This window comes from Rhipicephalus microplus, chromosome 6 (genome assembly GCF_043290135.1).
Source record: "Rhipicephalus microplus isolate Deutch F79 chromosome 6, USDA_Rmic, whole genome shotgun sequence".
NCBI classification, from domain to species: Eukaryota; Metazoa; Arthropoda; class Arachnida; order Ixodida; family Ixodidae; genus Rhipicephalus; species Rhipicephalus microplus.
In genome coordinates, this window is record NC_134705.1 from 65891006 (window position 1) to 65915368 (window position 24363).

At 44.1% G+C, this 24363-nt stretch overlaps 1 protein-coding gene across 3 annotated transcripts in view; it reads left to right on the forward strand.

The window, feature by feature from the left end:
• LOC119167622 (cyclin-dependent kinase-like 4) overlaps positions 1 to 24363 on the forward strand; it is a 153567-nt gene that overhangs the window by 120261 nt on the left and 8943 nt on the right. For all 3 annotated transcript variants that reach the window (XM_075866025.1, XM_075866026.1, XM_075866027.1), the window contains exons 4-8: positions 4192 to 4264; positions 6372 to 6462; positions 9642 to 9839; positions 12239 to 12321; positions 20683 to 20742. In XM_075866025.1, coding sequence (XP_075722140.1) covers positions 4192 to 4264; positions 6372 to 6462; positions 9642 to 9839; positions 12239 to 12321; positions 20683 to 20742 — 505 coding nt within the window. The remainder of the gene's footprint in view (positions 1 to 4191; positions 4265 to 6371; positions 6463 to 9641; positions 9840 to 12238; positions 12322 to 20682; positions 20743 to 24363) is intronic.

Here is a 24363-nt window from a genome sequence, read left to right on the forward strand (position 1 = left end):
GAAAAACTTTTCACCGCTTCGAGCTAAGTACCTCCTTGTGGTGCCTTCAGCTCTGCGACCAGAACTCCTGCAGACCCTGCACGACGATCCGACGGCAGGGCACCTCGGTGTTTCTCGCACGCTCGCGAGGATACAAGAAAGGTACTACTGGCCACGTCTTACCACCGACGTCACTCGTTATGTGAGGACATGCCGGGACTGTCGGCGACGCAAGACACCGCCGACAAGGCCAGCGGGACTTCTGCAGCCAATTGATCCACCTTGCCGACCTTTCCAGCAAATTGGTATGGACCTACTGGGGCCGTTCCCGACGTCGACTTTCGGAAACAAGTGGATCGTGGTAGCTACCGACTACCTCACCCGCTAAGCCGAAACAAAAGCCCTGCCAAAAGGCAGTGCATCCGAGGTAGCTAAGTTCTTCGTCGAAAATATCGTCCTACGTCACGGCGCCCCTGAGGTCCTTATCACCGACAGAGGAACGGCATTCACTGCCGACTTAACTCAAGCGATCTTGGCATACAGCCAAACAAACCATCGCCGGACGACAGCGTACCACCCACAGACCAACGGCCTCACCGAGCGGCTTAACAAGACGATCGCCGACATGCTGTCAATGTACGTCGATGTCGAACACAAGACGTGGGACGCCATTCTTCCGTATGTGACCTTCGCATACAACACGGCGGTGCAGGAGACGACGCAGATATCTCCATACAAAGTGGTCTACGGAAGGAGCCCGGCAACGACGCTCGATGCCATGTTACCCAACGTCACCGACGAAGAAAACCTCGATGTGAGCGAGTACCTTCGACGAGCCGAAGAAGCCCGACAACTTGCGCGTCTCCGTATCAAGAATCAACAGACGACCGACAGCCACCGTTACAACCTTCGACGACGCTTCGTGGAATACCAGCCCGGTGAACGTGTTTGGGTGTGGACGCCGATACGCCGACGTGGACTAAGCGAAAAGCTTCTGCGACGGTACTTCGGACCGTACAGGGTGGTTCGACGTCTCGGCCTACTTGATTACGAGGTTGTCCCCGACGGCATCACGAACTCTCAACGACGCCGATCGCGACCTGAAGTCGTACATGTCGCGCGCCTCAAGCCGTTTCATGCCCGTTAACAAACTGAAACAGTGTTTTTTTGTATTATAGTTGTATCGTAATTTATTCATTGTACTTTCTAGCATTATTATTGTACCATCATCTTTAGTTAAAGCATCGGGACGATGCCTTTTTTTCAGAGGGGGGCAATGCCACTTTCCATTTCCCAAGTTTTTGTTATCGTCCCAAAACACCACACCATTCTCAGCGCGAACCGCGCCTGCAGTTTTCGAGAAGGTTCCGGACTGTAGTAGATCATTTCGATAAGATCACGCCCATTGTGCGAACGGTACAGATTGTTCTGGAACCTACGCCGCCGCCAGCGATAACGCTAGAACATTCGACGGCAAGAGTATAAATGCCGACGCGCTTCGCCGCTTGTCAGTAGTTGATCGAAGGCCGACGCTCCGTTCGCCGCTATCAGTCCGAGACTGCTATCTGTGCGAGACTGCTGCTGTAATTGGACTTTCCGTTTACCGGGCACAGGTTCGCCCAAATAAACAGTTAAATACCAACACGAAGTCTCCTGTCTTCGTCCACGTCACGACCCCGTGACAATATATTCGCTAATGTGACTGTGATGGCCAACCAGGCGATCTCCAAAAGCTGTTGGCTCTGTTCGTTGACCAGTTGCTCACATAGTTTGTCGGTGACTGTACGCCCTCACCAGTGCGCTTCAGTGCGCTTTAGCACCCTTCTTTCACCATAGTTTAAGTCCTTTTGATGTATGAACGTTTTGCGTGTTGCTCATGGGGGCTGTAACAAAAATAGGGTGCTCCAAGGGTGTGCTGTGTGGTGTCACACTATTTTCACACCTTTGTGGGTCAAAATTGATTTAGTGTATACACATAAAAATGTATAGCAGGTAAAGGTTTCGACGAATATGTGTCGCCGGTCATGACATGAACACCGTGAAAATCTCCTCACCTAAGTCATGAAACTATTTCCTTCACATATGTGTGGCACACACTCGTAAACCACCGGCCTTGGTATGCGGGTATGTGCTACGGGTGATTGACACTTTAAATGTCTCCAGGAACTGTGACATCAGACATGGATGATTTTAACGTGTGAGCGTTCAGAAAAATATGATATCGGCAGTGTCGACCCGACGAATGGAAAGAATAAATATTGAGGCCCTAGCAGGCATCGAACCAAGCGTTCTTCGTGGCGGTCAATTTTTTCTTACAAAAACATGCATATTCTTGGAACAGCTTTCGAAAAACACTCTATGCGGGCGTAACGTTCATGAAAAGCCAAGTTTGGTTGCAGGACTGGCTATGTAGTTTTATGAAAAATAAATTGCTACTACTGTAATTCAGCCGTCGTTGAGTTAACACTATTTGTATACTAAAAACACGATCCCCTGAAGCTGGCCTATCCATATCACTAGCCAGCGCTACCATCCTCGGAAGTGCACGCGTTACCTCTCATTCGACTGCTTGTTGTGTCGGTAATACTTGTTTTGCTCTCGACATTGTTCCCCATCACTAAACAAGTTGTTATATAAAACGGTTGTGTTTGTTCAACATTTGTCTTTCTCCACATTTGCAAATATCTTTAGCGTCATTTCATTATGTTTCACGAAAGAAAAAGTTACACCAGTCACCTTCTCTCTGCATGCTTCACATAACATGGATTTTTATAAGGCATGAAATGCGCTCAATATTTCGCTGCATTCTCAAAACACGGGGTAATAATGTTTGGCCAAGGATCTCGTCCTGCGAGAGATACCTCTAGTTGTCTGCACTAGTGCACTATAGTCAAAGCAGTTACCGGTGCTTCACAGTTTTAGCGGCGAAATTCAGAGCACTATGCTGATTGCTTGGCTTTATAATGACTGAAAACGAAAACGAGGTTGCGCCAAATCGATAACAATCGATTGCTTATGTTGCTATATTGATTACCACGGAAAGTGATTAAATGTGTAGTAAGGTATCGTTACCGCGATGGTAAATTTTTGGTAATTTTTCATTTCATTAAATTTGGTAAAAGGAAGAAGCATTTTATAGTCGGCAGGGTGCCTGGTCATAACATACTTGCAATAGCCGCTACCACAGAAGCGAAACAGGAGTTACTTAACCAGCTGCACGTACGTGAAATATTTGGTAGGCTAAAACTTGAGCGGCGTTGGCTAAACAGCGCACATAGCTGGCTCCACTTCATTGGGGCCTATGAAGTCTGTTGGCCACGCATAAAAACACAAAGTGAAAAGTGATCATTTCCAACCTTCTCAAATATACGACACACTTTTACACACAAAGATAAATTGTCAGGTGCGATCATAAGTTAAGTAAAACTAAACTCGAAGCGGGGAACAAAAGTGATGAGGGTAGTAACACGAACCACTACATAGGGCAGAAACTGTATTCAAAACGAACAGGATATAGAGTTGAAAAAACTGCAGACTTTCCATCGGTGCAAACTGGTCATACTGTATAATAAAGAGCCAGAAATCCGCAGCTATACATTTATTTTAGCGAACTTTCACTCCTTCTGCTTTGTTAGACGCCACTGAAAGTCAACGTCGCAGTCACCTTCTTCATGAATTGTTTGCGTTATGCCGTTCTGCTAATGCTTCAGTGAGATCATATGCTGTCTTGGTTTTGTTGCGTGTATTATGTCATACTCTTCATAATCCTTCATTTATTTGCAACCGCTAGTGTATGCACTTTCTTTGTTTCTGGCTTTTGACAATTTCATTTGTAAGTAATGACGTGTTACAAGTTCCCAAGAAAGCGTACTTAAGCTTCGGTCAGGGACATGTGTGTAGACACACCCTGATGTCCTGTCGCGATGGTGCAATGATGATTTATGACGTATTAAGCACTTGATATGCTTCTATTTACTCCTCTAATAAGGGAAAAAACTTCTGTTTGGCGTCAAGTTAGTCTTCTTAACTAACTTACGCGACAATATTTATCACTTACGCTAGGTGCCGGGGACTGGAAGTTTTATCGTTCGACCGGGACTCCGGAGAAGGCCGTTTTGCAAAAACGAATTTTTAAGTTTTCCTGTTGTTTGTCACGACCTTTTTTTTTCGGCTCTCAACGACACTTTCTAATAAATGCTTTTTTTTTGGCAGCGTCCCAGACGCACTTACGAAGAGGATGATATTCCAGACGCTACAAGCCATCAACTTCTGCCACTCGCATAACGTAGGTGCTGCAGTCTACCTTTCTGTCACTCTTTTAAGTACTCTTTTGCCGCGTTTTACAAAACGCAAGCGAGAGCTCACATAACGCTCGCCAAAATTCCGAATGAAGAATATCGCCCCCAAAGCAATTTAAACACCCACGTCATTATTAAAAGGGCACACGAACAGCTAGCTGTCCAACATGCCGGAAATATGATAGTAAAGCGCCGTTATAATTTACTTGCGGCAAGGAAGAATTCATATGGCTCCTACTCTTATCAGTGGAAAAAACACGGTAGTGCATGCTGCATTGGAGTTTATCCCTGATGAGGCGGTATTGCCCGCATTGAACGATGAAGAATTTCACTGTTGCATATCCGAATACTATGTTGCACGGTATAGCGACTGTTGTGCATGCTATAAAATGACGCATGCTTACCGGATACTTCTTCGGAATGAGTTGATGTTTTTCTGCGAAAGCTTTATATTAGCGTCTACCTATACATTAGCGGTTAGTGTATAGCGGGTACCATAACACTAAACAGGAGATGTGGGATAGGCGGGACATCTGGCGGTGCAAATATGAACCAAGTAGGGGCAGAATTCTCATTGCAGAAATTTAGTGTATTTCGTTCCTCTGGTTGTGAAAATCCTAGGCAGGGGCATAATTTCGAACGAGTTGCCTTTTTAATATTTCCCTATTGAAAAGCATTACAGAAAAATCAGCATACGTATATGTAATTTTGGTTTCACGAAATGCCGCAAGATGCCAATATTTTCTCCCGGTTACCTGGTAATACGTAGAAAACGAAGAGTGGCCTGTGCTTGCGCGTCCTAAGCGTTCCGGCCTGCCGCCCGGTTCTTGGCCGATCCCCCTTTGTGGGTGTGCGCCAGAGTATCAAGGATCATCATCATCATCATCATCATCGGACCCGCCAGTCAAGCGAAGCTGTACACGCTTTCTCGGCCATGGCACACGCCTTTCTGCCAACGCACCATGCACAAGCTCGGGGGCGACGTCTATGCCTCCTCGACGACACACAATCCTCCAGGCTTCCTCGGTGGCTCGATTTTTTTTGTCGGCACCGCGATCCCGGTTAACTCAAAGGCATAGTATGGGAACGCGGCTCACGCGCCCACGTCTGTGGGCCCCGTCGAGTTCTAGCTTTCAATCAGCCTCCCAACCTGCCACGCGTCCTTGGCTATTGATTCTGGCAGCGTGAGTTCCGAAGACTCTGTTTCTTCTGCAGATGCCAACGCTGCCTGATCAAGGCGGACCACACGAGAGCGCCGCGGAGCTGCAGCATACCATCGCGCATCTCCCCTTCACTACCCACGCTTTCGTAGGGTCGCGCCACCAACATTGCTCGCACCCAATTCTATGATGGCTACGGCCGCCTCAGTAAACTTTGAGGCAGGCGCACCCGAAAACCATCGCAACCTCCGGCGATCCCTCACGGAGTTTTCACAGGAAATGAGTTGCCTAGTGCGAGAATACGGCGGATTTTCGCCCGCCTGCCCGCCATCACGCCTTCCTGCAAACTACCATTGTTTTGCGCCTTTGTGGACGATGGCTTTGTGTAGATAAACACCGTAATCTAACTCGGCACTCTCCACGCGTGGTCAGACGATCGAAAATGGGTAATCGCCATCGACCGCCTCCGCGGGGCTGTCGAAGCATAGCACGGCTACGAAGGCTTAAAACAACAATCTTGGTCCGAATGGTGTGCTAAGTTGAAAAGCCTTTTTCGACCCTTTCTCCACACTCGCGACATCCTTCCTGTCGATCCATTCTTTACCGAGGATAGGAGATGTGGGACTCCCACCCTCGACAGTGCATCTCAGCCATCGGCACCCCCATGCTCTCTCGTTGGACGAGATACAGAGGATCAGAGCAATGTATGTGTACAATGAATTAGAACCCGCTTCTAGTTTTGAGCAACAACGTGTTGTTTGTTGGAAGTAGTGCTCTGTTTATTTGTACTGCTTAAAATTACGTTAATGTCTGTTAACAAGGTACAATTATTAGGCAATAATGACATGAGTCAAGCGACGGTTTTGTCATACATGAGTGTCATGGATGGCAGGCTTCGAGAATTTTTCTGACAATGTCCATGTTTCTTCCACAGTGCATTCACAGGGATGTAAAGCCTGAAAACATCTTGCTCACCAAGGATGGAATCGTCAAACTTTGCGACTTTGGCTTTGCTAGGACGCTAAGTGAGTAATCAGTTACAATAGGACAGGTTTCGTGCGCAGAGGAAAGGTGGTTACATTTCTCCTAAGATAATATCTTACGCCAGAGCTGTCTTGATAATTAGTGCGACGTAAAGCAAAGCGTAGACGCTACTGTGGGGTCTAGTTTCCAGCCTTCACTTAAAATGCATGCCCTGATAAACAAGTTAAACAGAGAAGAATGCCACCGCTATGCCTCTGTGGTTACGGCGCTCAGGTGCTGACCAAAAGTACGCTGCTCTTATCTCGCTTGCGCTGATTGCATTTCGATAGAGTAAGTGTCAAGGAGTTCGTGTACTCTGCGACGTCGCTGCATGTAAGAACTTCATATGGTCGATATTAAACGAAGTCCACCACTTCGGCGTCTCTCAAAACGCGTTGGGACGTGAATCATGATAAACTGCGCGGCTGAAAAAAAGCGCAGCGGATCAGCCGATATGCGAAGTTCATGTTGATGTTTCACAAACACGTTCTTGTTTCCTCAACCATCCAATACAGTACAATCCACAACCGAATTTTTATTTTCAAATGGCCCAAATCCCCATAAACACACAGAAAACAGCTGCACATGTGCAGCTTGACTAAGCTTTGGTCTCCCATACAGCAGCAGTGGCAATACAAAACATATTGGTATCAAAAGATATCATTGTCCACAATGTTTTAACGAAGAAACGAAAATAGCAAACAGCAATACAGATTACCAGCAAAAGTAACTAAGTATAATGGGAAAAAACATGAACGTTACAAACTACTGTTAAAGATACAAGATAAAGGCTTTACTGTCAAAAAGTACTAAGGAATCGTAAATTGCTCCCTACATTCATATAAAGACATACACTACAAAAAGAGATATGTGGTGTTTAACGTCCCAAAACCACTATATGATTATGAGAGACGCCGTAGTGGAGGGCTCCAGAAATTTAGACCACCTGGGGTTCTTTAACGTGCATCCAAATCTGAGCACACTGGCCTACAACATTTCCGCCTCCAACGGAAATGCAGCCGCCGCAGCCGGGATTCGAACCCGCGACGTGCGGGTCAGCAGCCGAGTACCTTAGCCACTAGACCACCGCGGCGGGGCACACTACAAAAAGAGATCCAGCAAGTACTGTTTAAAACATCAACATTTTTGGTATGTTCTTACACTTCTTTGGGGCAAAATGCAAGAACCCATGTTCACTTACATTTGTTGTTGTTAAGCAACCCCAAGCTGTCAGAATAATCTTTCTTTCCCCACGATGATCTGCCTCACAATCGTTACGTAGTCTCATACAACCATGCACAATTAGCATCATCGATGTTATAAATGCGTTTGTTTGCCTTCTCCAAGCACGTTTGGCGTCTGATTGTGTGTCCATTTATCTAGCTAGCCGCTTACGTCTGGATGCTCTTGTGACCACCCCCTGAACTTCGCGTGAGCCAAAATTAGCTTGAGAGGGTAAGATGGTTTGACGAGCAAGATCCGCTATGTCAAGGGATAATTATTATCAATATCCCGTCGCGTATGTTATCAAATACATTTCGCCAGACAGTGGCACACACCCGAGGGCGAGTATGTGGCACTGGTATGCGTGTATGTGCCACAGGTGACTGACACTTAGCATCAACCCAGGAACGACGAGAACACACGTGGACTATTTAACGCGCGCGTTAAGAAATACCCGACATCGGTAGAGTCGACCCGATGAAAGAGTAACAACACACATAGAAATTGTTAACGCGTGAGCGTTAAAAAAAGGCTGATATCGGTAGCGTTAGCCCGGCGAATGCAAATAATAAATGTCAGAGTGCCAGCAGAAACCCAACCCAAGCATTCTGCGTGGCAATAAAGTATTCTACCACAGAGCCAAGTCAGGACTCGTAACTTTTCAAATATATTCTTGAATATTTATATGTGGTTGCTGTGCTGTCTCCGATGATACAGACGTCACACTAGGTTAACGTGAATTGGGGTTTAGAGCCATCTGCTGAAAATAAATAACGTAGCAGTGTCCAGGACATCCTCGCGAGCACCAGCACTTCATATCAGCTTATCACTTCTATTTATCTTATACAAAATGTTACTGTTGGCATTGTTGCGCAAGTGCAAACAACTGGTTATATAAACAACTGCGACTGTTCGAAATATGACTGCGCCTGCAATAATGTACGTACACTTCATAACGTGTAGCTCAATAAAAAGAATAGAACACGGTCACTTTCCCTGCGCATGCTTAGCATAACGTTGATTCCCAAGGCACAGCTGGCCAAAACTTTAGCTACCCAGAGCAGCTGCCACTTTTTCGTGTGTGAGCCTCATATGATGGAACGATATTGAAAAAATTGTCTTGTGCGCATTCGCCTTTTGGGCATGCACATGACCACACCGTTTTTTTTTTTTGGAAGCTAATTTAGCCAAATAGAAAAGATACATACACGGAAAAAACTGGAAGCTCCTGCACGATAGGTAAAGTTATGGCCGACTCTAGGTGGGGCCTGCCGATTTTTTCACTGGTTAGCCGCAGGAGGACGGCTCTGGAAACTGGAAGAGGAATCTGTTGTTGATGCCTCTTATTGGGGGTTAGAAACATTGTGTTGTCTCCTGTTGTTTCTATTTTCATGCAGTGTAATGCATGCCTTAATTGAAAGTGAATGTTCGTAAAAATCACATATTCTTCTCTTTTGTTGACAAAATGCACCTGTTTTGTGTTTTGTCTAAAGTTTTCACCAGCGTACATGTCCGCTCTACACTAACAACGTAGGAACATAGCTTTGTATATAGAGAAAACAAAACAACCTTTTGTTATGCAGATTGGTTCATTTGAGTCCAAATAAGCTACTTGATTACCTCCCTTCTTGACTGTATGTTTACAAAATTTCCGACTTTCACTGTAACTTGAATATTTCCTTTCGACTGACATCAGGTGAGGCATTTCTTCCCATAATCAGCGTGAGATTAAAACAGTTACAATATTTAGCAACAGCAAATAATAAAATGTTCTCGATTGTTATGAACATAAGAATTGCTCTCACTATGCCCTGAAACGGCCTTCTAGAAACCACACTGCAGTAGAGTACTTCCATCCGTGATTACAATAATTCACTGAGGCACGCTCGCTTATGATCCATGTGCAACACCATATAGAAAAATGTGTTGTTGATGCCCATTATTTGGGCATCGACAGGTCCCGGTGAGAACTACACGGATTACGTCGCCACCCGTTGGTATCGGGCGCCCGAGCTGCTGGTTGGCGACACGCAGTACGGCCCGCCTGTTGACGTCTGGGCCGTGGGCTGCGTAGCCGCCGAACTGATGCGCGGCGAGGCCCTGTGGCCCGGAAAGTCGGACGTCGACCAGCTCTACCTCATCCGCAGGACGCTGGGTGAGAGCGACACGACGGCTGTTGAACATGCCCGCTAAAGAGAAGTGACGATTTGTGCACTAATGGTATGACGCAGTTCACTTCGAGTGACGCCGGTGAGAGAACACAGTGTAGAATACATGCGATGAATAGAAGATAGAGTTATAAAAGTCAGATGGCGTGTTCCTCTATGCGGCATGGACGTGCAAACACCGCAAACGTGAGTAAGATGTCCAGAAACTCAAAATTGTGCAATTGAAAGCAACTTCGGTGGAACGTGGCGAATCACTCTTATTCAGGTATTCTTTTGTTGTTGTTGTTGTTAACAGATTCCCCTATGCTAAGTGGATGTTCAGCTAAGCGAGAGTGAATACGAAAGCAATATTGTGTTTGCAGTAGCGCCTTTCATGAGCGCGAAAGAAACTAGCCCGTTACAGAATGAAATGTAGTTCTATAAGTGCGTGCGAATTTATTTGGTCTTATTTTGCGATATATATGTATAGTAGGAGCGTTTCCAATAATAAAAAAATAAATGAAATAAAACAACTTGCTGGTTAAATAAATACGCTTAGAAAACTGGGGATATGTGGTTAATTAGAGGGTTGTGGCACTGGAAACATCTATTCATTGGAAATAACTAATATTATGTCAACGTGGTGTTCACTTCGGCATGAGCAGTTAGGTGTAGGTTCAACGTATGCACCTTCGGGCTATCAGGACACCTTGTCTGTACACTTCAAACAGCTTTGTCCCTCAATAACATGGAAGTGGCCTGCGGCTTCTGCACAAATCCCTTCGATGCGACCAGTATCAAGCCTGCTAATCAGCAAATTTCGTTTCCACAATGTCTGCGAAACTAACGAGAACTTAGACTCTCCTAAATGGTCAAGTTTGATCCACAACTCTGAACTAAGTCCAGCAGACAAGTAGATGGTGGGTTTGGCACTTTACACCAAAAAAAAAAAGTATTGCTTCGCGCATGTTAAAAATCAACGTTTGACTAATAATTTCAATCACGATAGTGCGCATTTATTCAGTTGTCATTCCAGTTCATCCAATAGATGCCGCTTTGTTACTCAAATGGTAATGGAGTGATTGGAGAGTACCTTAGTAACTTGCGATTTGTAGGTGACATTGCATTGGTGAGCAACTGAGGAAACGGATAGCCACTCATGATTACTTATTATCACAACGAAATCAAAGTGGTCTGGCTGAAAATTATTATGCACTAAAGTAATGTGCAACAGTCCTCGAGAAGAGTAGGATTTCGCGCTAGCAGTGCTAGAAGTAGTAAAACATTACGATTCTTAGGGCAGGTAGTGATCGCGGAGGCGTACTATAAAATTGAAGTAACTAGAAAACTATGAATAGGACGGACCACATTGAGCAATCATTCTGAAATCTTGAATGGTACGTAATTTACCATTATCGTTCAAGAAAAAATTATACCACAACTGCATCTTGTCCGTACTTACCTACCCGTCGGAAACCTGGCTTACAAAGAGGATTCAACTAAAGTTTGCGTCGACGCAGCGAGTGATGATAAGTGTAACCTTAAGGAACACAGTGGGTCAGGTAACGAACGGGTGTTAAGCACATCATAGTTGTAATCAACAAAGAAAAAATGCACATGGGCAAAGCAAGTGGTGCTTGAGATAACCGCTGGTCGTTTAGTAATAAGTCACTGGATTCCCAGCGAAATTAAATGCACGAGGGGAAGGTACAAAATTAGGTGGACAGATCAAATTGAGAAGTTTACGGGTGTAACGCAACAGCAAGCACGAAACCGGGTTGATTGGCGGAACATGGAAGAGACTTTTGCACTGCACTGGGTTCAGTGAGGATGACTAAAGCTCTGGTACATGCTCAGTTGTTTTATCTATTACTTCGGAATAATAGCAGGTCTCGGAGAGGCGGTCCGTGTTTATATTTCTGTACAAGTAATATACATGTATTTAGCACTAAAATGGTGAAATACATATTAGGTCATAGCCGCTCAGTAGACAGGCCAGCCGCCGCTTCCCACATTGTCCTCTTTTGCTTACATGATATGCATAAGTGGTGCTAGCGTTGAAGCTAACATTCAGGCGTTTCGTTACGCTGTATTAGTTGTAATGGTAAGTAGTGAAATTACTGTGCTGACTCACAAAGCTCATCACTACTATTACGCTGCTTATAAGATTATATAAGAGTCCTATATAAGAGTCCTAGACTATATAAGAGTCCTAGTCAGACGTTGCCAGTCCATTCTTCCTAGGAACTTGTGACCCCACGTGTACATGTCATTGCACACCGAAGCTGCTCCCAAGGATGAATGAGATGAAAGTGACTGAATTGATATATATATATATATATATATATATATATATATATATCTGTGCGTGTGTGTGTATTCCATAACTTTTGTTTATTTTTCGCAGGCGAGCTTATACCCAGGCATTTGCAGATCTTCAAGACTAACGACTTCTTTGCGGGGGTCAGCATTCCGGATCCGGAAGTAGTCGTAAGCTGACATTTCTATTATAATGATAAAACAACAGATGATGTTTTGTGGGTGTTTCGGCCATAGTTCAAAGATACTGAGGTCCATAAATAGTTGCTAGAAAAGTATCTCAGCAACGTTATTGTTTGCAAAGGTTATTTGTTATTGACTGAAGCATGCAGCAAACAAAGATGAATTTTTTTGTGAAATATTTGCATTTCACGCGAGATCTTCAACTATCAATATTATGGAAGCACTGTTTTTTAAAAAAACAGAGGTTTCCTGAGAAGAGCGATCTCTCCTTTGAGATCAATTCACAATCAAATGCGCCTTTTTTTACCGAGCGCAGCATTTCTTCAGAAGGCAACATTAAACAATGACAATACAGGAAGTGTATTTAATGACATTTTTTTACACTGCAGATGAGTTTAAAAACATTAAAAAAAGCACAAGGAGAACAGCTAGCATTAGGTGAAATAACATGACCCGTAATTTTTATGTTGGATTTAATTTGATAGAGGCTTCAGGAATAGTGAAAGCGATAAGTTTACCAATTAAAACTGAAGCAAGCCACATATGCGAGGTTGTGGGCACGTTATTTACCCATTGAGGACTTCAAACATCATATTCTCCGCTGCGGTGGTCTAGTGGCTAAGGTACTCGGCAGCTGGCCCGCAGGTCGCGGGATCGAAGTCCGGCTGCGGCGGCTGCATTTTCGATAGAGGCGGAATACTGTAGGCCCATGAGCTCACATTCAGGTAGACATTAAAGAGTGCCAGATGGTCCAAAGTACCACAGCCCTACACTGCCGCGCCTCTCATAGTCATATGCTGGTTTTGGGACGTTATAGCGTACATATCATCATCATCATCAAATATCGCCGAAAAGTGCACGACTGGGTAGCAGAAGTCTTATCTAATCATTGAAAAAAGGTAGCCAAGTACAGGAAAACTGAGGTTACACGTATTGCACCCAAAACATCCAAACACGATTATCATTTAACGCTGCTCCCTCTTTGCAAGCTACAGACCCTTTTCTGTCGACCTATGATATATCAGCAATAAAAAAAAATTGCCCGCAGCTTCCCTCGGGGGAACACTGAGGAGGATGCGGACCATATAATTGGTTAACGGGGTGTTAAAGTGCGACTTACTTGGGTCGATGGCTAAATTGGTTAACGTGGTTGTGAAATGGGGTGTTAAATTGCGACTTACTTGGGTCGATGGCTAAATTGGTTAACGTGGTTGTAGGAGGGGGTGTTAAATGAGTGAACACGTACACACGTATGCGAAAGGGCGGCGCTGGTCGAAGGGACGTCGATCATTGTGTTTGTGGATTCGTTGGAATTCATTTCACCGCGACCTTGGACGTCGACGCGCCGTACAAACCAACCGACGAGCGGCAACTGAGCGAGCGAGCGCCGACCTTGAGTATATATACAGCACGACGGCGCATGCACTGTCAGCTGTTGAATGTTCTCGAAGCGCGACGCCACATGCGCGTCCACTGGAGAATCAGGAGAATTGTAGATGTCGAACGCGGTGTGTAGAGGAGGAAGGGTGCACAGATGGTGGAGGAGTGAAGCGCGCGCGGTGTGTAGAGGAGGAAGGGATGCACAGATGGTGGAAGAGTGGGCGACGGCGCGACGGCGCATGCGCGCGCGTCAGCTGTCGAATGTTCGAGAAGCGGCGCGGACGGCGCACTACAAGGCGCGAGTATAAGATGCTCCGCATCTAAAACGCTTCGGTAGCGGAGCCTGTGATGCCTTGACACTCACAAGTCAACTGGTTGAAACGTTGTCTGTATGGCCATTTCGTGTTCAGTGATATCTGATGACTACAAGCCTCCATTTTTCTTCAGCTACCACTTTTTTTTTGACGCTTCAAAGATAGTGGAAGCGTAAACTACGAGTCAACACATGAGAAGGTAACTGTAACGCTTTATATTTACCTCGTTATTTTTAATACCTCATTTTAATGTGTATATTGTCAAGTTTGACATGAATATGTAAATATATTTTTAGTGTACTGGCCCCTTTACTCAATGCCCCTGTTAGGGCTTGTAGGTTCGTTGACATAAATATATAAACATTATGCAAGTTCAATTGATCAGCTTTCAGAATAAATTTAGTACGTGGCTTACAAGTACAGGTATAAAAGCCACAAGATGAGCAGGAGTTCTCTTCTTTTTTCAGTGTGCTATTTCTGTCACTCAGGGTTTCAGTAAAACAATTCGATACCTTTGTTAGTCTAGATTGCTGAACGAACTAATGTGCTCAAGTGGGGAAAAAAAACCAAACACACTAAATTTGCCGAGCGTACACGCCATTACGTAGATAGGCGGCTTACTCTCGTAAAATGCAAAGTAATCAACGCTTTATTGCCTCCAGGATAGTAAGACAACTTCTTATTCAGGTCCAAAAATATATTTTGAAAGCACGGCAATTTTCATTTATAATTAAAGTAAGCGCGGAAAATGTATTGTGTCTAACTATGCATGCTATTTTTCTTTTCCCTTAAACAATATACATACATAAATTACTTTCTGCTAAGACTGTAAGAGACGCAGACAACCTCGAGAATGAATTTTATTTTGATAGGCCTTATATTATAGATTTATTACTACGTTGGGAGAGCTAAATAAGGCAGAATATCAGGCAAGTTCAATCTGAGACAGACCAGTCATATTTTAAATAAAGTTCACACCAAACACTGACACATCAGTTATATTTACCGCAGATATTTTTAAACTGATTGTTACGCGTTTTTTTAACCTTTTGAAAACGCATGATTGAATGATAATAACACGCCATCTAGGAAGTGTACATTCAGTTCTTTCAAATTGTTCTTTAATGGACATGGCAAAATACTTAAAATCAGAACCTGCACATGCATCTGACTTTCTATCTTTGGCTTCAGGACACTAAAATTTCTAACTACTCATTAAAACACACTTGTCATGTTCACATAATTATTCACCAATTAATTATTAGCAGAAAACCATGAACATGGCACACCTGGTTGACCACATTTTGTGAACTATAGAAAAACCTACATCAGGCTAAGAAACAGTGAACATCTCAAAGCACTGACATCTATGAATGTTTCTTAAAACCCAAGAGAATTAGTCAGGATCTGTTATTTTGTACGTGGCGAGGTTGTCTTGTTCGGTAGAAACAACCTCAACGCGTTTGCTTGTTATGTATAGCTTTGCTTTGTGCACTGTATACGACTCCATGAGGTTGGTTCACATTTCCAAATCGGACTTTAAAAAAACAAAAAAACCCACGTGATGATGGAACTGCTTAGGAGGCCTGGGGTGCGCGTGGTGACCACCGCCGGTAACGCACTCCCTCACCAGAGAAGGATTGGCCACACTGGTGCAGTATCTCGCTACTACCTCCCACGTGCATACGTCAATAAACTCACAACCCTCAGTCCCCAGCGGCTGCGAAGCAATTAACCACAGCAACGCAGCCGAGGGTGCTAAGAATCACTGGATCCAGACAGGCGGCCATTGAAGCCTGAACTTAGCAACGTTTGACGCTAGAACTTTATCTAGTAAGGCAAGTCTAGCTATACTATTGGAGAAGGTAGAGGATGTTAAATTGGATGTTATAGCGCTCAGTGAGGTTAGGAGGACAGATGAGGTCTATACAGTTCTACAAAATGGACATGTCCTGTGCTATCGTGGCTTGGCTGACAGATGAGAACTGGGAGTGGGGTTCCCTATCCACAAAAACATAGCTGGAAACATAGAGGAATACTACTGCATTAATGAAAGGATGATATGTATAGTATGAGCTCAATAAAGAATACAAGATGAAGGTAGTAAAGGCGCCTACATCCAGCTATGATGACGCGTCAGTTGAAAGCTTCTATACCGACGTAAAATCGGCATTGAGTAAGGTAAAAACACAGTATACTATACTGATGAAAGACTTCAACGCCAATGTAGGAAAGAAGGAGGCTGAACACCAGGCAGTAGATTACGAAATCGGCACTACAAATGCCAGAGGGGAGCTATTAGTAGAATTTGCAGAAAGCAATACCATATGGATCTAGGATACCTTCTATCGAAAAGAAGGAAACCGTAAGTGGACAAGGAGGAGCTCTAATGGCGAAAGTAACAACGAAATAGACTTTATACTGAGAGCACACCCAGGCATCGTGCAGGATGTCGAAGTGCTTGGCAAAGTACAATGCAGAGGCTATAGAATGCTACGGTCTCGAATTCGCCTAGACTTAAAGAAGGAACAAAAGAAACTCATACGCAAGAAGCCAATCATTGAGCTAGCTTTGAGAGGGAAAGTCCAGGAATTAGGAGACTCGCTTCAAAACAGGTACTCCGCTCTTATCGAGGAACCCAGCCTTAGCGTTGACGCAATGAATGATAATCTGACGAGCATCATTACGGAGTGTGCAGTGGAAGTTGGAGGTAAGGTAGTTATACATAATTTTGGAAAGCTCACCCAGGAAAGGAAGAACCTCATTACGAAGCGTCAAAGCATGAAAACCTCAAGTACAACAGAAAAAATAGAATTGGTCGAGCTTTCAACGTTGATTAATAAGCGTGAGGTATCCGATGTAAGCAGGTATAAGCATGGAGAGAATTGAACACGCTCTGAAGAACGGAGGAAGCGTCAAAGCAGTGAAGACGAAGCTTAAGATAGGAAAAAATCAGATGTATGCACTAAGGGACAAGAAAGACAAAATAACTACCAATATGGATAGGATAGTTCATATAGTGGAGGAGTTTTAAAGAAATCTCTATAGTAGCCGGGACAACCACGACCTTACCATAAGAACTAGCAGTAACCCAGATGGCACCCTATCAGTAGTGATAGAAATGAAAAAAACCCTTGGAGAGCATGAAAATAGGCAAATCTACCGGTTAGGATCAGGTAACATCAGATCTGCCAAAAAATTGAGGATAGATTGTGTTAGACAAAAATGGGCAGATCCTACGTACAATGGGAATCGATGATATGCGAAGCACGAATGAGAAATGTTGATATGTCACTCTTAAATCACCACAACGTTACGAGGTGGAGGTGAATGATGCCGTACATGACTTCCGTGTCATGATTACTATGTTTGGATGTGTCGTTTACCTTCGTCATCTATTTACGTCGTGTGATACGAACTTTAGTATATATGGAGCTAGCGATGTGGCCGCGAGCATGCTACGAGCGTGGTATGCTGTCATGTTCTTACATGACATGCGTGTCAGAATTATATTATGGTTGCACCAGTCGTATATTTCGTCAATCATTGACGTCACGTAACACCTGATTTGGTATATGCGGAGCTAGCAAAACAGCTGCGAGCGCATCGTAAAGGGCCCAATATACTCTATTGTAGCGTTGACACGCGCGCACGCTGGGCACAGTGACGCAACGTTCGCAAAACGCGAGCACTTTATTGTTTGACGCCAGGCGCGACCAGCGTCCGTCGGCGCGGCCCGACGGCAACCGGCGCGAAATACAACATGCTGCATTTCGCGCCTATGTGTTACCCAGACAACACTGCGTCTCCCTCTTTTCGTGACAGAGGGACGCCGGACTAGCTGGAACGCGCATGCGACAAAGCAACGCAGCGTGGCGCGCGTCTGCGAGTATATGGAAAGACAAGCGCTTGGCGTGGCAACACCGCCGTGACACGACGAAATGAACGCTGTCTAGCACACGCACCGCGTCATGTCGAAATGTATTGGCGTCTTGACTGTGGCATGTAGTCATGTTCTCAAATGACATTTATTTCAGGATTATCATGTTCGCACCAGTCACATACCTTCGTCATCAATTGGCGTCGCGTAATACCGAGTTTCGTACTTGTGAAGCTACCGAAACGGCCGCGAGCACATCGTGAGCATAGCATGCAGTCATGTCGTTACATGACACGCATCACATGTTTATCATGCTTGCACTAGTATCGTACCTTCGTCATCTATTCACGTCCCGTAATACCGAATTTGGTAGAAGTGAAGCCAGCGAAACGGCCGCCAGCGCAACATAAGCGTGGTATGTAGTCATGTTATTACCTGACACGCATCTCATGATTATCAAGTTTGCACCCGTCACATACCTTCATCATCCATTCACGCACCGTAATGCCAAAATTGGTATATGTGACGCTAGCGAACGGCCGCGAGGGCGTCATGAGCGTAGAACGTAGCCATGTTGTTGACACGCATGTCATAATTTTCATGTTAGGGTCTGTCACCTGTGTTCTCCATAAAATCATGTCATACCACATTAGGTTTGCAACATGGCATGTGCACGGAACCACCGCAAGAGCTGCAGGACCATGAAATGCAAATCATGACATTCATCACATACATGTCATGATTTTCACGTTATGACTAGTCGAATATGTTCTTCATACAGTCATGTTATACCATACCAAGTTTGGTATCGATACCATAATCGAAACGGCCAGGAGAGCTAATAGTCGCATGCGGCTAGATAGATAGATGATAGATAGATAGATAGATAGACAGATAGATAGATAGATAGATAGACAGACAGGTAGACAGATACATAGACAGACACAGACAGACAGACAGATAGATAGATAGATAGATAGATAGACAGACAGATAGATAGATAGATAGATAGATAGATAGATAGACAGACGGGCGGACGGACGGACGGACAGACAGACAGACAGATAGATAGATAGATAGATGGATAGATAGATAGACAGACAGATAGATAGATAGACAGATAGATAGATAGATAGATAGATAGATAGACAGACAGGTAGACAGATACATAGACAGACACAGACAGACAGACAGACAGACAGACAGATAGATAGATAGATAGATAGATAGATAGACAGACAGATAGATAGATAGATAGATAGATAGATAGATATATAGATAGATAGATAGACGGACGGACGGACGGACGGACGGACAGACAGACAGACAGACAGACAGATAGATAGATAGATAGATAGATAGATAGATAGATAGATAGATACACCCAATGTCGCCGAAGTTCGTTAAAAAATGCTGCGCATTTAAAACTAGCCACCCTGTTTACGAGGTGTCTGCTGATAGGAAGAGTACCAGAATCTTGGAAGAATGCTAACTATATTTCAATACATAAGAAAGAAGAAGACAAGGACCTGAAGAATTACAGGCCGATCAGCTTGCTCTACATTGTATACAAGCTATTTATAAAGGTAATTGCTAAAAGAATTAAGGCATCAATTGAATTCAATCAGCCAAAGGAACAAGCAGGTTTGCGAACAGGCTAGTCAACAATCGACCACATTCACACTATCAATCCGGTAATAGTGAAGTGCTCAGAATACAGCCAACCACTGTACGTAGCGATTATAAATTACGAGAAGGCATTTGATTCACTAGAAATATCAGCAGTCATGCAGCCACTGCGGAATCTAGGCGTAGACGACGTAAACACCCTGGCAGATATCTACAGGGCATCAACCTCTACCTTAGTACTTCATAAAGCAACAAAATACCAATCACGAAGTGTGTAAGGCAGGAGCATACAATCTCCCCAATACTGTTTACCGCGTGCTTACAGGAGGTTTTCACAAGCCTAGAATGAGAAGAGTTAGGGATAAGAGTTAATGGAGAGTCCCATTGGTAATCTGCGCTTTGCCGATGACGTTGGATTGCTGAGTAACTTATGGAACGAATTGCAACTCATGATTACGGAGCTAGACAAGGAGAGCAGAAAGGTAGGTCTTGAAAGTATTCTGCAAAAAAAAAAACGAAAATGAAGTACAATAACCTCGGAAGAGAACAGCTCTTCGAAATAGGCTATAGCGCACTAGAAGTTGTAAAAAAACCACGGAGCCGAACCACGAGGTTGAAGAAACTAGAAGAACAGTATTGGGGCAAATATGGCAAGCACTCTCAAATCATGACAGGTAAATTTCCACTATCCCTCAAGAGGAAGGTATATAACAGCTGCATCATTCCAGTACTTAGCTACGGAGCAGAAACCTGGAGACTCATTAAGAGGGTTCAGCTTAAATTGAGGACGACGCAGCGAGCAATGGAAAGAAAAATGGTAGGTGTAACCTTAAGAGACAAGAAGAGAGCAGAGTGGATTAGGGGACAAACGGGGGTTAAGGATATCATAGTTGAAGTAAAGAAGAGGAAATGGAGATGGGCTGGGCATGTAGCGCGTACACAGGATAACTGCTGGTCATTAAGGGTAAGACACAAAGTTGGGTAGGCAGATGAGCTTAAGGAGTCCGCGGGTATAAAATGGCAGCAGCAAGCACAGGACTGAGTTGACTGGCGGAATATGGGAGAGGCCTTCGTCCTGCAGTGGATGTAGTCAGGTAGATGATAACGATGTGTTTCTTAATTCAGTGTTTTCTCTCATTCTTGCAGGAATCCCTACAATCTGCAATACCAGCTACCATAGATACATCCGGAATTGATTTTTTGAAGGTAAGTGCACATGAATGATTGCTTGAAGAATACGGCAAGGTACCGGTGTCCATGTCCTTTTGCCCTATGCCGTCCCTCATTCAAGATCATTGGATACGTGGCGTACATTGCGACGAAGCAAGTAGTTTGTGCGTGAACCACCCAAATAGCAACAAAATGGACAAATTTAAAGCGTCTGATCACAAAATGGTGATAATTTTTGCCTCTTTAGCGCAAATACCTCATTCTCAAATTAATGTTGAAAATTATGCCCGTTAGAAACAAGTTCATACCCCGTGCAAGCAAGGGTTAAATAATTTCTACATTCGATGTTTATGTATATAACGTGTACAAAAAAAAAACAACTACGCTGGGGTAGACCAGTCCTTATTGACGTCTCTTGTAATCATATGGTGGTTTTAGGACGTCAAACCTCATATTGCAATCAATCAAGACCAGTCCTTAAGAGTGAACAATCGCATTGGCGCTTTCGTTTTCATTACCAACGCATAAGCAGCACCAGCCAAACCTCAAGTGTAAAACACGTGAAAGCTCGTAAAGTGGAAAAAAAGGCTATCTGCTCAAGTGATGCTGCCTCTACCTCGAAGAAAAATGTGGCAAAAATAAAATAAACTATATTACCAAATAAGGTAGAAACAAACGTGCAGCGCAGATTGACAATAGAGGTGTCTGCCATGTATAAAAGCCACAAAACTTACTTTGATAGTTCTCTACCCGCTCTTTAGCAAGCGTTAATGGTCGCACACTCCCACTGTAAGAATAAACTTTTAATGCTGACTATTCTGAATAAGTATGGCGCATACACTCCTACGCAGTGACTTCATGATATCAGAAAATCGTACTTTCAGGAGTGTGTAAGTTGACTTTCTTTCACTTCAATGGTGTATATATGTTCCATTTGCTCCCTACGATTTGCAAGTAGCACGCGCTTACGTTTATTGACTGCCTTCGTCTAAGCGTCTCGACAAAATAAGCAACAAACAAACAATTGCGATTCTGATGCGGCACCCGAATCCTCGATGATGGCGCACCTATACAATGAGGGGCACAACAACTGCTGCCAGGTGTGTGGCAGCTTGGGCTAGTTTGTATGACATGACGATAGTTATAGCGCGAGAACAGAAGAACGACACAGAGACAAGATGGCACTCGTGTCCTTCTTGTCTCTGTGTCGTCGTTCTGTTTTCGCGCTATAGCTATCGTCGTGCTGCCAGGGCTTTACCTGGAGGGGCAGTAAGGCATAGATTGGCAAGAATCTGCGCTGCTCTGTAGACTTTAGAGGGGTGCAATAGCTTTTCTCTACTAGTTTACACGCCCGACAACAAAGAAGGGTCCCGTGAAATGGAGAGAAAACGTCAAGGAGGCTGATGCGCCCCAATGCAACTTTAGTGGTAACGGAGCATATATATGCACCGGTCGGGCGAACGGAGAGAAATATGTATATGAACAGCGTAAATGGCTATAAATATAAGAAATGCTACCCTAAGTGAACTTGAAAATTCAGTAAAAAAATACTGTTGGATGTGAGTCGTATAATGCGCAAGTCAAAAATTCCTCCCCAGTGAGGATTCTTCTTGCGAGACATGTGCCGCAAATTGTGCGCTGACGCATTCTCCACCTACCAGGATGAAATGAGGAAAGCAAAATCATCCTTTGATAAAGACTCTTATGGCTTTCTCACTAATAAATGTTTTTATGGAGGTGTTTTCAAAGCAGCATTTCAAAAACACCACCAAGCAACTTCTCTTTCTCTTCCAGATTTGCCTAATGGCACCAGCACAACTTTTGTAACGGAGTCCGCCCGGCTCCTACCGGATACATTGGTAGCAGTAGACAGCTATTTTCAGGACAGCATGCACCACACAATTATGAGTGACAATGTGGCCAGTTCTTATTCGTGGAATTCTTCAGAACCTCCTTATACAAATCTAGGATAGAATGTGTGATGAAACAGGGCATTTCCCACTGTGCTCCAGGACACGATGCATCAACCCAAAATTTTTCCCCTTATATTTCATAACACCTTAAGAATTGGACATTTCACGCAAGCCTGAAGAAAAAATAAAAAGTAATATTCTCATTGAACTCAGGTCGTTCCTTCAATTCGCCTACGAAAGACAGACCAATGTCCATGAATTTTCTGTTTGGTAAGGTGTTAAAAAGACTCGTCAATGCTCGTCTGTATCATTTCTTGCACACTAATCAGCTGCGCAACACTGATCAATACAGTTTTGCGCATGCCAAAAGTTTTACGTCAGCAATGTACACACTCCCAACCAAATTACCAGTTAAAAAAGGCATCAGAACTACCGTGCTCAGATCTCTTGACTTTGTAGGAGCATTTGAAAGCGTTTGGCACCCTGCGGTTGTAAACATTCTATGTGAAGACAGGTGTCTACAAAACGTGTACTTCTTCCTGAAATTCTTTTTGTCAGACCGAACTCCTAGTGTTTCAACCAACGTCACACAGGAGACAGTTCCCCCAACCACAGACAGCCTTCAGAGATTCTCTATCAGCCCGCTACTGTGGAACATAGTAATACACAGCACACTCAATCTTTCCACAGATTCATGCGTATGTGGACAACACCATCATTGTCATCACAGATAGATTCAGACTCCTTTTACAAGGAAATACTGAGCATGTCCTGACTTTCGTATCCAGGTAGGCACGAAAAGTAAGTGTTACGGCGCATAGAAGCGCAGAGAAGTCCTTCTTTGTATTCTTCAACAACGAGCGTCGAAACGCCGCTCATACACACGCATGAATGTTGTTTTCTTCAAGCACAATAAATGAAGATTATTGGCGTATTACTGGACCCTTCTTTCAATTTCGATGCTCAAATTCATCACATAAAAGTAAAAGCCGCCGTGTCCACATTTCTCCTTCTGGCATTCGGTAAATCATACATTTCGCTAAACATACACTCATTCGAGGACTTCTACCGCCTTGTCATCCTGAATTGATTATTGATATGTGAGGTTTAACGTCCCAAGATCACCATATGATTATGAGAGACCCCGTAGTGGAGGGCTCCGGAAATTTCGACCACGTGGGGTTCTTTAACGAGCACCCAAATCTGAGCACACGGGCCTACAACATTTCCGCCTCCATCGGAAATGCAGCCGCCGCAGCCAGGATACGAACCCACGACCTGCGGCCGCCTTGTAATCCTGCCGTCTCACTTATATGCATCTCCAGTATGCTGGCCAATGTTCCCATTGAAAATAATTAGGGCGCGAGGTTTATTTTTTTCGACTAACTGTTATAATTTTTGACAAATGCATTTATACACCAGAAGTGCGTCGTCCCTACAAGTTCTTGCTACCTCACCTCCATTATTTGGACAGACTCTCTGTAGAATTTTCCCTATTCACACTCCGGGACATAACTCACTATGGCACCGAAACTTTCATACCGGCTGACATTCTATATAGATACAGTTCGTGGGCTACTCACCCCAGTACGAAATATTTAGTGTCACTAAAATTTCACCATCTTAAGAAGCGCTTCTTTTTAGAACAAAAGCCTTTCACGTATACACCGGCGGCTCATACAGGTCATACGCGGAGGGAGCAGCATATATTGCTTTGACCAAATCTAAAACGTTATAGCGGTCA